Source organism: Primulina eburnea, chromosome 10, assembly GCF_022965805.1.
Source record: "Primulina eburnea isolate SZY01 chromosome 10, ASM2296580v1, whole genome shotgun sequence".
In the NCBI taxonomy this organism is placed as follows: Eukaryota; Viridiplantae; Streptophyta; class Magnoliopsida; order Lamiales; family Gesneriaceae; genus Primulina; species Primulina eburnea.
Window position 1 is genome coordinate 17422919 of NC_133110.1, and position 14156 is coordinate 17437074.

A 14156-nucleotide genomic window follows, 5' to 3' on the forward strand; every position below is an offset into this window, starting at 1 on the left:
TCAGCTGCAGTGGCTCATAATTCAGTACATACGAAGTGTTCGAATATAATTCCGTAGCATAGAGACATGGAATATATTATGAACTTCCGCCAGGTTCGAAGGTTATGCGACTTTGTAAGCTAGTGTCCCCACTCTCTCTAGGATCTCGAATGGTCCTATGAATCTAGGACTGAGCTTGCCCTTCTTTCAATATCTCATCACAGCCTTCATCGGTGCGACTTTCACAAAATGACGATCTCCTACTGCAAACTCAATATCTCTACGCCTTTAATCTGCGTAACTCTTCTGCCAGCTCTGAGTAGTCTTCATCGTGTCTCAGATCTTGATCACTAACTCTACCATCTGACTAACAATATCAGGCCCCAACTCTGCTCTTTCCCCTACCCCACCCCAATAAATTGGCGACCTAAACATCCTCCCATAATGCCTCATATGGAGCCATGCCGATAGATGTTTGGTAATTGTTGTTGTACGTGAACTCCACGAGAGGTAACTTCGGCTCCCAGCTGTCTTGGAAGTCGATCATGAAAGCTCTGAGTAGGTCTTCCAATATCTGAATCACCCTCTCAGGCTGACCGTTGGTCTGTGAATGGAAAGCTGTACTGAATAACAACTTGGTACCCAATGCCTGATGCAGACTCTTCCAGAATGCAGATGTAAACCTCCAATCCTTGTCTGACACGATGGACACTGGAATCCCATGTAGTCAGACCATCTCTCTAATATACAGCTTTGCTTACTGAGTCATGGTGTAAGTGTTCCTGATCGGTAGAAAGTGTGCTGACTTAGTGAGCCGATCAACTATAACCCAAATGGCATTATATCCTCTAGCTCTCCTCGATAGCCTTGTCACAAAGTCCATGGTGATGTTCTCTCATTTTCACTCGGGAATAGGAAGTGGTCTCAGATTTTCTACAGGTCTCTGATGCTCTGCCCTGACCTGCTGACACGTCAAACACTCAGAGACGAAACGCAGTATATCTCGCTTCATGCCCGACAACCAATAAAGAGTCCGCAGATCCTTATACATCTTTGTACTCCGTGGATGGATGGATTACGGGGTGTTGTAGGCCAAACTCTTGATATATTCTCTTAGGGAATCAATGCTAGGAACCCACAGTTGGTCAGGATATATGAGTATGTCGTCCTCAACTGTATACAAGCTTTGGCCCTTAGACTCATCCCACTGTCTCCACTCCTCTAACTGCTCGTCAGAAGTCTGCCCTGCTCGGATCCTGTCCCTCAGTGTCGACTGAACTGTCAGGGTACAAAAACTAAGGGCATCACCGTTAGCATAAACTGCAAGCTCAAACATCTGAATCTCTGCCTGCAATGGTCTCTGTACCAACAACTGAGCGGTCACTGAATTCTTCCTGCTCAGGGCATCTACAACAACATTAGCCTTACCTATATGGTAGCTAATGTTGTAGTCATAATCCTTCACTAGCTCTAGCCACCTCCGATGTCTCATGTTTAGGTCTTTCTGTGCAAAGAATTACTTCAGGGTCTGGTGATCAGTGAAAATCATGCTATACAATTAGTTCCTCCATATCTTCAGGGCGAATACCACTGATGCTAACTCGATGTCATGAGTCGTATGATTCTTCTCATGGACCTCTAACTGTCTGGACACATAGGCTGTAACGCTCTCATGATGCATCAGAACCGTGCCCAACTGAGCTTCGAAGCATCAGTATAAAGCACAAACTCTCTTTGCCCTAATGGCATAGCTAGAACTGGCGCTGAAGTCACTGCCTACTTCAGCCTGTCAAAAATCTCCTGGCACTCTGATCCCAGATGAATTTGGCATTCTTCTTCGTCAAGACGGTCATAGGCACCACGATAGAAGAGAAGCCCTGAATGAACTTCCAGTAGTTCTCGGCTAATCCCAAGAAGCTGCGGATCTCTGTCACACTCTTAGGCGCTAGCCATTCTGTGACTACCTCGACCTTACTGGGATCAACCTTTACTCCATCACAGATATTATTTGGCCCAATAATTCAACTCTGTCTAGCCAGAATTCGCATTTACTGAACTTGGCATATAACTGTCTGTCCTATAAGGTCCGCAGTACGGTTCTCAGATGTTGACTGTGCTACCCTCTACTCTTCGCATAGATCACGATTTTGTCTATGAAAAGTATGACGAACTGATTCAAATACGGCTGAAACACACGATTCTTGATATCCATGAAGATTGTTGACGCGTTCGTGAATCCGAAGGGCATTACCATGAACTCATAGTGCCCATAACGCAACCTAAAGTCGTCTTATGCACGTCAGACTCTCATCTTCAGCTGGTGGTATCCTGATCGGAGATCTATTGTAATGCTCGAGATGTATATCTCAGATTGTTGATTTTGAATTGATGTGATTATAGAAGTATCATTCTGAGGAGAGATATGAAATAGCATGTGATATCATATGTGCGAGGGCAGAAGGTCTCGCGCATATGCGCGACACGATCCGCGCATATGCGCGAGATGGGCAGAGAACCTCGCGCATATGTTCGAAGGGAGTGCGCGCGCATATGCGCATATGTGCGAGAATGTGAAGAAGCCAAGTGCCGAGACAATAGGTCTCGCGCATATGTGTGGAGATGGTGCGCGCATATGCACGAGCTGCTGTGATGGTTAAGCGCCGAGACAGAATGTCTCTCGTATATGCACCGAGGAGGATCGCGCATATGCGCGAGACGTGCAGTACAAAGAAGTTGGCCACTTGTCCTAGCCATGCATGATACATATTTGTGTGTGTTAATAATCTCGTTCCTTCAGAATCAGCAAAGAAGAAGAACGAGAAGCTCCGGGGAAAATTTCTTCATATAAGAGAATTTGAATTTTGTTGCAAGATCCGACCGTCTGATTTTCGATCCGAACATATTTCCGTGATCCTCTCGACAAAGGCTTCACACGGTCGTAAGTTTTCTTAGGTTTGGATATGATTTGAAAATATGATATTGAAGAAATCAGATATGATTAATATATGCTGTTTTTGAGTTATTAGACATCGTATAATCGAAACCAGATTGAAGAACAGATACCTTATGGAATTTTTATGATTTTCAGAGTCGAATTGATTGAGATTATACAGATTTGGTATAAGATTGTGTTTGTTGATTGATTATGAGTTATTGGGATTGGAATATACTGATTTTGTATCACCGGTATTTCAAAATTTCGATTTTATGCCGTCGAAACAGACTTAGATTGAGTTCTGATTATATCTATCATTGATTGGGATACCTTTGTAATATTTGAATGAATATGCTTATTCTATTGATTTATAGAAAAGTAGAGAATAAAAGATAGATATCGAGAAAGAGTCATAGGCGGATATCCCTAGTCTTTGGCGGAGGTGCCAAGACACTGGATGTTCGGTTTATATCGATGTTGCTTAGGAGTAGATCGACTTCTATTGCTGAGATTTGATATAGTATGCCAACGTCCGGGAACCGGGATCCATAGACTAGACTAGATCAGAGTCGAGTCAAAGATATGAGTTGATTTACAGTTTTATATCATTTCATGTTTTCAGATTTGATACATGTTATTGATAACTGTTTTCGCTTTTGTATATGTTTATATGATTGCATGTATACATTGTTTATACTGGGAATATTATTCTCACCAGAGTTCTCCGCCTGTTGTTGTGTTTGTATGTGTGCATAAAAACAGGTGGGACAAGATCAGGGTCAAGAAGAAGATGAGAGATCAAAATTAGCATGGAGACCCAACACAGAAGAAGAATAGGTGTCAGCACTTGACGTATAGTGATTGAACCCTAGTTTGACATTATTGTATTTTGTACAAGAATTGTATTTTTACTTTTGGCATGTATATCAGATTGATTATGCTATGTTCCGCATTTGTATTTGGAAAAAAATTTAGGCCCAGTTTATTTAATTGATCCAATTATTCCCAAAGATGATTAAGAAATGAATTAGCATCCGGGTTCCCCACAGCAGATGGTATCAGAGCAGTAGGTTCCTTAGACTGAGATAGAAGCTAGTGAGCGAGGTAGATTGAGTTTTCTTCCTTGCTTTTGAATGCTATATTGTTTTACTGCTTCAATACATGTTTGCCTGATTATCTGATTTGATTGGAAAAGTTTATTATTGAGAATGAATCAGAACCGATTCTTGATCAGAGGTAAGATGATCAGAAAGGGACTGAGACAGATTTTTCAGATTTGATTACTAACCATTTTGATACTCAGATATGCCTCCTTGAAGAATCCCAGAACAGGGTAGTACCTCAGCTAATCTGATGGATGTGACAGAGACACCTATAGAATCACAGAAACGGCAACAACCCTCGACTCAGTTCCAACAACCCCCTCTCAGATTTGATAGTGATAGTAGCAGTAGTGGGAAGAAAGATAATCTGAAAATCAGAAGGAAATAGTTTAAGAAGTCAGGAATTAGTTCTTCTAGCTCCAGTGGTTCACGACAGAGCCAGAGTTATACAGGAGTTTATTGCGGAACCTGTGGAGGAAGAAATCCCACAGAGCAATGCTGAGGTGTGTTTGGTAGTTGCAACATCTGCCGACGGCCAGGACATTTTGCTAATGTCTGTCCACAGCGAGATTCTCAACGACCCCAGAAAGCAGAATCATCTAGATCAGTGGCTGAGACTGATAGACGATCATCTGTTGTTCACTCGTTCCAGCCAGCACCTGCTCAGTCACAGCCGAGGCCAGGAGGAAGCCAGACATTCAGCCAGCCTCCTAGACAACAGGCCAGGGTATTTGCTTTGACTGAAGAACATGCTCAGGAAGCACCAGATGATGTTGTTGCATGTAACTGTTCTCTTGGTGGTTACCCTGCTTATGTATTGATTGATACGGGTGCTTCCCATACATTTATTTCTGAACGATTTGCCTTGATTCATGCATTGCATGTTGAGTCATTATCTACTATAGTATCTGTCTCTTCACCTTTGGGGAGAGGTCTTATCTCAGTGAATTCTGTGAATCATTGTATGCTACAGTATGACGGGCATGAGATTGAGTTAGATTGTATTGTACTTGGATTGTCTGATTTTGACTGTATTATCGGTATTGATACACTGACCAAGTACAGAGCTACCGTATATTGCTTCCATAAGATTGTGAGATTCAGACCTGATATGGCTGATGAAAGGAAATTTTACGATAAGGGTTCAAGATCCAGAATTCATTTGATATCTGCGTTATCTATGACTCGATTGCGTTATCTATGACTCGATTATTACAGAAAGGATCAGAGGGATTCCTTGTGTATTCAGTAGATGTACTGAAATCGAGCCCATCATTGGCAGATTTGTCAGTGGTATGTGAGTTTGCTGACGTATTCCTAGATGAGATTCCGAGATTGCCTCAAGTCAGAGAGATAGACTTCAGCATTGAATTGGTACCAGGTACAGTTCCTATTTCTATAGCTCCATACAGAATGGCACCGATTGAATTCAAAGAATTGAAAGAGCAGTTAGAAGATTTACTGGCCAAGGGGTACATCAGACCGAGTGTTTCTCCTTGGGGTGCTCCAGTACTGTTTGTGAGAAAGAAGGACGGTTCAATGAGACTCTGCATTGACTATCGGCAAGTGAACAAGGCAACAGTAAAGAACAAATATCCTTTGCAGGGTTCTTCTGTGTATTCCAAGATCAATTTGATATCTGGATACCATCAACTGAGAGTTCGAGATTCTGATATACCGAAGACAACTTTCAGAACCAGGTATGGTCATTATGAGTTTATAGTCATGTCGTTCAGTTTGACAAATGCTCCAGCTGTGTTTATGGGTTTGATGAACCGTATATTTCAGAAGTATCTAGATGATTTTGTGATTATTTTAATTAATGATATTTTGATTTATTCAAATAATTTGAATGATCATGCCGAACATTTGAGAACTGAGAACTTATATGCAAAACTGTCCAAATGTGACTTTTGGCTGAGACAAGTCGTATTTCTGGGGGCATATTATATCTGGCAATAGGATTTCTGTCGATCCTAGAAAAGTTGAGGTCTTGATCAATTTACCTAGATTGACATCTATACCAGAGATACGCAGTTTTATGGGTTTAGCAGGCTATTACTGTCGATTTATCAAAGATTTTTCCAGTATTGCTAAACCTATTAGGCAGCTGACTCAGAAGAATGCTCCATTTGTTTGGTCAGAGGAGTGTGAGTCCAGTTTCTTAGAGTTGAAGAAGAGGTTAACCAGTGCTCCGGTGTTGACTATTCCGTCAGGTACTGGTGATTTTGTGGTTTATTGTGATACTTCTCACAGAGGATTAGGTTGTGTTTTAATGCAGCGAGGACATGTGATTGTCTATGCCTCGAGACAACTAAAGCCACATGAAACTCGCTACCCAATTCATGATCTTGAATTGGCGGCGATTGTATTTGCACTGAAGATATGGCGAAATTACTTATACGGTGAGAAATTTGAGATTTATTCTGATCATAAAAACTTGAAGTATCTGTTTTCACAGTCTGAATTGAATATGAGACAACGAAGATGGCTTGATTTGCTTAAAGATTTTGATTGTGAAATCAAATATTTTCCTGGAAGATCAAATGCAGCAGCTAATGCACTGAGTCGAAAGGTATGCTCTTTATCCTTATCGACGATTGGTGTTTCAAATTTGATTGAAGATTTCTGTTTGTCTGGATTAGTATTTGAAACAAATTGTAAACCATTGAGACTATATGTTGTTCAAGTCGAACCAGAGCTGATTTGAGAATTAAAGCGGCTCAGAAAGTTGATCAGAACGTTCAGAACTCAATTTTGATGGTCAGAGGAGGACATCGATCGGAATATCAGGTTTGTGACAGTGTATTATATGTGAATAATTGTCTTGTTGTTCCAGATGTTTCAGATTTGAAACGACAGATTTTGTCAGAAGCACACCACAATCGATTCACTATCCATCCTGGTGGCAGAAAGATGTATAATTATTTGAAAAGACAGTTTTGGTGGAAACAGATGAAATCAAATATTGCAGAGTTTGTTTCCAGATGTCTAAATTTCCAATAGGTGAAAGCTGAAAGAAAGAAACCAGGGGGACTATTATAGAGCTTATCCATTCCAGAGTGGAATTGAGATCACATTTCTATGGACTTCGTGACGAAGCTACCACGTTCCTATTGAGATTGTGATGTTATTTGGGTCGTGATTGACATATTGACCAAATCAGCATGCTTTATTCCGTACAAAATGACGTACAGACATGACCAGATGGCAGATATTTATGTCAGAGAAGTGGTCAGATTGCACGGAGTGCCGAAGTCGATTGTATCAGACCGTGATCCTCGGTTTACTTCGCACTTTTGGCACAATTTACAGGCTCTACGTACGAAGTTACATCTGAGTACCACATATCATCTTCAGACTGACGGACAGTCAGAGCGGACTATCCAGACACTGGAGGATATGCTTAGAGTAGTAGTGCTAGATTTTGGCACTAGTTGGCAAGATTCTTTGCCACTTTGTCAGTTTTCGTATAACAACAGCTATCAGACGAGTATTGAGATGGCACCGTTTGAAGCGTTGTATGGTAAGAAGTGCAGATCCCCTCTTTATTGAGATAATATATCTGAGGTACCTGAGATTGGGCCTGATATGATTTGAGAGATGACTGAGAAAGTGAAGATGATTCAGAAGAAAATGAAGACAGCTTAAGACAGACAGGCCAATATGCCAATGTTCGACGTAGACCATTGGTATTTGAGGTAGGAGACAGAGTATTTTTGAAGATTTCTCCTTTCAGAGGCGTTGTCAGATTTGGCAAGAAAGGGAAGTTGTGTCCACGATATATTGGGCCGTATGAGATTCTCGAGAAGATAGGAGATCGTGCCTATCGACTCGCCCTACCGCCTTCTTTATCTGGAATACTTGTTGTCTATGTATCTTTATTGCGGAAGTATATTCCTGATGCTTCACATATGCTTCAGCCAGATGAGGCAGAACTGGATGAGACTCTGAGTTATTTTGAAAAGCTGATCCAGATTCTCGATCGTAAAGAAAAGCAACTCAGAACGAAGACTATTTCGTTTGTGAAAGTTCAGTGGAGTCATCATGGCATTGAAGAAGCTACCTGGGAGACTGAATCAGATATGAGACAGAGATTCCCAGAGTTATTTTATTGATGTGAGTTTTCTATTCCGCTTCTATTATACATTTCTTATTTGATATGATTGGATTGCCTGTGATTTCGGGGACGAAATTGTGTCTTTGGGGGGAGAAATGTAATGCCCAAGGTGTATATCCTGTTAATCTGAGATTGTTGATTTTGAATTGATGTGATTATAGAAGGATCATTCTGAGGCAAGATATGAGATAGCATTTGATATCGTATGTGCGAGGGTAAAAGGTCTCGCGCATATGCGCGACACGATCCGCGCATCTGCGCGAGATGGATAGAGAACCTCGCCCATATACGCGATTATACATCGTATAATCGAAATCGGATTGAAGAACAGATACCGTATGAAACTGTTATGGTTTTCAGAGTTGAATTGATTGAGATTATACATATTTGGTATTAGATTGTGTTTGTTGATTGATTATGATTTAATGGGATTGGTATATACTGATTTTGTATCACATGTATTTCAAGATTTCGATGTTATGCCGTCGAAACAGACTTAGATCGAGTTCTGATTATATCTGGTATTGATTGGGATATATGTTGGTATTGTATTCTTCGAATATGTTATTCCAGATTGGTATTAAAGATTTCGAAGACAGCACAGAGCCGAAACCCCAACGAAAGAAAGGTATAAATCAATGTTCACCGGGAGATACGACTCGAGTTAAATTCGACTCAAGTTTCCCTAAACCACATACTTGTTCGTTATTGTTTTAATACCTTTGTAATATTTGAATGAATATGCTTATTCTATTGATTTATAGAAAAGCAGCGAATAGAAGATAGATATCGAGAAAGAATCATAGGCGGATGTGCCTAGTCTTTGGCGGATGTGCCAAGACACTGGATGTTCGGTTTGTATCGATGTTGCTTATGAGTAGATCGACTTCTATTGCTGAGATTCAATATAGTATGCCAACGTCCGGGAACCGGGATCCCTAGACTAGACTAGATCAGAGTCGAGTCAGAGATATGAGTTGATTTACAGTTTTATATCATTTCATGTTTTCAGATTTGATACATGTTATTGATAACTGTTATATGCTTTTGTATATGTTTATATGATTGCATGTATATATTGTTTATACTGGGAATATTATTCTCACCAGAGTTATCAGGCTGTTGTTGTATTTGTATGTGTGCAAAACAACAGGTGGGACAGGATCATGGTCAAGAAGAGGACGAGATATCAGAATTATCGTAGAGACCCGAACCCAGAAGTAGAATAGGTGTCATCACTTGACGTATAGTGATTGAACCCTAGTTTGACATTAATGTATTTTGTACAAGGCTTGTACTTTTCCTTTTGGCATGTATATCAAATTGATTATGTTATGTTCCGCATTTGTATTTGAAAAAAAATTTAAACCCAGTTTATTTAATTGATTCAATTATTAGCAAAGATGATTAAGAAATGAATTAGCGTCTGGGTCCCCACATCTTTCGAGAATGCTGATACTCCATGAAGCTGATCAAATAGATCTTCAATCCTAGGCAAAGGATACTTGTCTTGACTGTGACCCAGTTCAGCTCTCAGTAATCAATGTAAAGCTGCATGCTGCCGTCCTTCTTTTTAACAAACAGTACCTGTGCGCCCCATGGAGAAAATCTCAGGCGAATGAAACCCTTATCTTGAAAATCATGTATCTGATCCTTAAGCTCTTTCATCTCTGCATGTGCTAGATGATATGGTGCCTTAGAGATCAGCATTGTATCTGGCATAAGCTCGATAGAGAATTCCACCTCTCTGTCTGGTGGAATGCCTGAAACATCGTCCGAGAAAACACTGGGAAAATCCCTGACCACCTCGATGTCCTCTAGCCTCTAATTGACTAGCTCGATCACTATCACGATACTGGCCAAAAATTCCTGGCAGCCTCTCCTCTTGAGCTTCCTCGCACAAAAGCAAGAAATGATGTGTGGCATCTGCTGGTGCCTGGCTGCCTAAAAATAAATGGATTCCCGCTGGGCGGTCGGACAGATACTGGCCTCTGTCGAAAGTCTATAGCAGCTCCGTTTGAAAAAAGCCAGTCCATACCAAGAATAATATCGAACTCCGGTAACGGTAACACAATCAAGTCTGCTTGCACTGCATTTTCTGCAATCGAAGTTCCAATATCTTCAATATATGCGAGGTAAACATCTGATCTCCAGACAGAATAGAAACTCTGAATCCCAAATCCATAGCATTTGGTATGATTCTTAGTCGCTTGACAAAATACTCGGATATAAAGGAATGTATAGCTCCGGAATCTAGAAATGCATACGTAGTGTGGGGACCCGGACGCTAATCATGTTCTTAATCAGTTTTGGGACTAATTAATCAATTATGAAACATGGTCTAAATTTTTTTTTTAAAATACAAAGCGGAAACGTAATGTAATTTACTCAAATTACATATTAAACATGAACATACATCTCAGTATAAAAGTACAAGTCCTGTACAACATACATTTATTAAACTAGGGTTTAACAACTAATATCAAGTGTCTAACCCTATCTCTAAACCAAGTCCGGAATCACCACGCTAAACTCGTCTTCTCTCATCCTCTTCTTGACCCTGATCCAGCCCCACCTGTTGTCATGCACACATACAAAACAAGACAATAGCCGGATAACTCCGGTGAGATATAAATATCCCTGTATAAACAATGTATAAATGCAATCATATAAAAACATATACGAAAGCATATAAGAAATATGCATAACATGTATCAATCAGAAACATAAATCAATCTCAGGCATTCAATAATCATGAATGATATAACAATGGAAATCAACATGTCGTATCAGACTCAACTCATCCGACGCGTCGTCTCAGACTCGACTCAACTCTAACCTAGGGATCCCGAAGTCTGAATAATAGTAATTATACCGAATCTCAGTCGATAGGAATGAATCAATCCCTAAACGGCATCGATATAATACTTATCCAGTGTCTGGGCGAATCAGCCGCAGAATTGACGAATCAGTCAAGAATTAGGCGAATCAGCCAATAACCAGACGAATCAGCCTGTGATTAAGCGAATCAGCTATAATTAGGCGAATCAGCCAATAAATAGACGAATCAGTCTATAACCAGACGAATCAGTCGGTGACTAGGCGAATCAGCCTATGACTCAACGACTCAGTAATCAATACATGCATTCAGTATCTAAGCAAATCAGTAGATGACTGGCGAATCAGCAGTCATCACATGCAGTAGCTATAAATCAATAGACTACAAATATCAATCTTATCATATAATTGCTATAAATCAATAGACTACAATCATAAGTCTCATCAATTGCAAATATCAATGCAATAAATGAAAGTATGTGATTTAGGGAAACTCGAGTCAAACCTCACTCGAGTTGTGCAATCCCAACTCAACATTAATTTATACCTTTCTTTCTGATACTCTGGCTCTGTCGAAATCTCGAATCCCAAGCCTGTCAATACTCAATCTGACAAGAACAATATCGAGGAGTATGATATCAATACACCACTCAATTAATACTGGATACAAACAGAATTCAATCAAATTCTGTTTCAACAACATAACATCATAATCTTAATATATCCAGCCCTATCATATCAGTCAGATATCAATTCTAATATCCCATAATCGATAACCACTCAATCTGGATATCAATTCTTATTCAATCTTATTCTGAAATCATAACAAGTTCATAATCAGTCCGTTTCTTAATCTGACTTCGATTCTACGCTGTCTAACATGTCAAGAACAACATATATGAGTTCCATTCAATTCTGACAATACCATAATTTCAAAGCATGTGAAAACGTAGTAAAACTTAAGTCCAGTTTTAGCCTACATTGCTAGGAACTCGATACCGAAGTCGGATTCAAATTCAGACGGACGGATTTCTCACAAAAGGCGTAAGGAGTTCTCGTGCCAAAGCTTCGACCCTTTTCCTCAATTCTGAATGAATTTCGAATGGATTACCACCTATATATATCATTGCATGCATGTCAAGAGGTGGCGCATTCTTGCAAAGCACGTCGTACCGCGGGTGCGGTAAGTGTAAGACCGCGGGTGCGCTCATGCAATGTCTATCCTTTCTTTTTCCCGAAAGCTTAGACCGCGGGTGCGGTGTTATCATTACCGCGGGTGCGGTGTCTTGACCGCAGGTGCGGTGTATGCAAGACCGCGGGTGCGGTCTTGCTTCGCCCAAAATCCCTACCCTACTGGACTTACACCGCGGGTGCGGTGTCTCCTAGACCGCGGGTGCAGTCCTGCATTTTCTAAAAATCCACATTTTTAATCCTTGTAACATCTCATAATCTTATCTGATTAATTCTACAAGTCTTGGGCATTACATTAATCTTGTCTGATCAATTCTACGACAATTCTTGGGCATTACATTTCTCCCCCTCTTAGATCTGAGTTCGTCCTCGAACTCTCCACAAGCAATCCAAATATATTAGAAGAAATGAATAACAGAGTTTAACATCCAAAATCGTTTTACTAACATCATTCTGAGATATTTTTCTTTGATCAAGCTCTGATTCTGGTCTGGAATCAGAAGTCAAGAATTATAATATCATAATCCTTCTTCAACTCGTTCTAGCCGAATCAATCCCGCATTACTGGCTATACAACATCCGTATATGCCAATCTGCAATCTATAACAAAACAATACCATCTGTAGTTGTTATCCTATCTGTTTATCCCAATCTAGAACATAATCAATCTTCATCTTCAATTACCAATCGTTATTATCCAACGTTGGTTTCTTAAATCTGTCCATTCTGAACTATCTTGATAGCTACTGTCATACAATCAATCATGTCATGACAATAACCTATATCAACTAGTACTAACATCCAGTACCAAAGCTCTACAATTATCTGTCAATATCTGGTAATCTACTCTGACTATCTGTCAATCTGTAATAAATCTGCACAAGAGAGCTTATGATATAATCTATCACAAGTACAACTCCGTCAAAATCACAATCTGATATCATCTAATTCTTGCATTCTCGTCAATCTGACTATTTCTTTGACATTGATCTATGCCATCTGGTTCTGTTTGTACGTAATCTGGTACAGACTGATAGATATAGATTGAATAATCTGTCAATCATAATCATATCATATCATAATCTAAAAAAAAATGGCGGTAATTCCATTACGAAAGCCATAGAAATGTACTCCCATTTCTGTTCAGAACTATACAAAATCTGTAATAATCTTCTGATTTCTATCTTTTTGTCTTCTTCTGTTAGCAATTCAGACTTATCAGTACACTTTCTGCCAACATTTCTGTACAAATTCTGTTACAATTTATCTAATCTGTTTATATCACGACTATCTGTTCGAATACAATACATTCTCAATCATCAGACTGAACACTGAATCCATTACTGTAAGTTTCTGACACTATCTGTCCTTTCTGATTCGAACTATTTGATATACACAAATCAGTTAATAACATAAAGTAAAGAGGAAATACCTACCTGGTATTCGGCTCTGACTATCACTATCAATCTTTGCTGTACAATTCTGACACATCTGACATCACAGAATAATCAATCTCATACAAAATACAAAATCACGTATCTGTTACTCTGATCGACACTCGGTTCTGACTATCGATATTGAGTTCTAAACATTCTAATAAGTTCTAAACATTCTAATCAGCTTTTCGAACTGCTAACGTTTCAACATCAGCTCTGGTTCGGACGGTACAATGTAATCTCCATTGTCTACAATCTGTCTCAACCACGTACTCAGAATAAGCATCAATATTCAATCAGATTCAAGGCTAAAATCAATTTCTTTGATTGGAATCAGATCTGAAGTCTTACCAGAGAAAACATCAATAATTTTCATATCATTGGTAAATCAGCCAATGATAGACTCAACTTCAGTAAATCAACTGAATACATAGGAGTTATTCTGCTCCTTTCTGTAATAATCGAGTCATAGCTAGTACGAATATCAAAAGAATTCACAATCTAGAATTCTTATCGTACTATATTCATCTCTTGATCATCTCAGGTCTGATTTT

The 14156-nt window shown here is 39.6% G+C and overlaps 1 protein-coding gene across 1 annotated transcript; it reads right to left on the reverse strand.

The window, feature by feature from the left end:
• Positions 1-1054: 1054 nt before the first annotated feature.
• On the reverse strand, positions 1055-1471 carry LOC140842954 (uncharacterized). The gene has a single exon (XM_073211164.1). The coding sequence runs from the start codon at positions 1469-1471 to the stop codon at positions 1055-1057; it is 417 nt and encodes a 138-aa protein (XP_073067265.1).
• Between the last annotated feature and the right edge of the window lie 12685 nt (positions 1472-14156).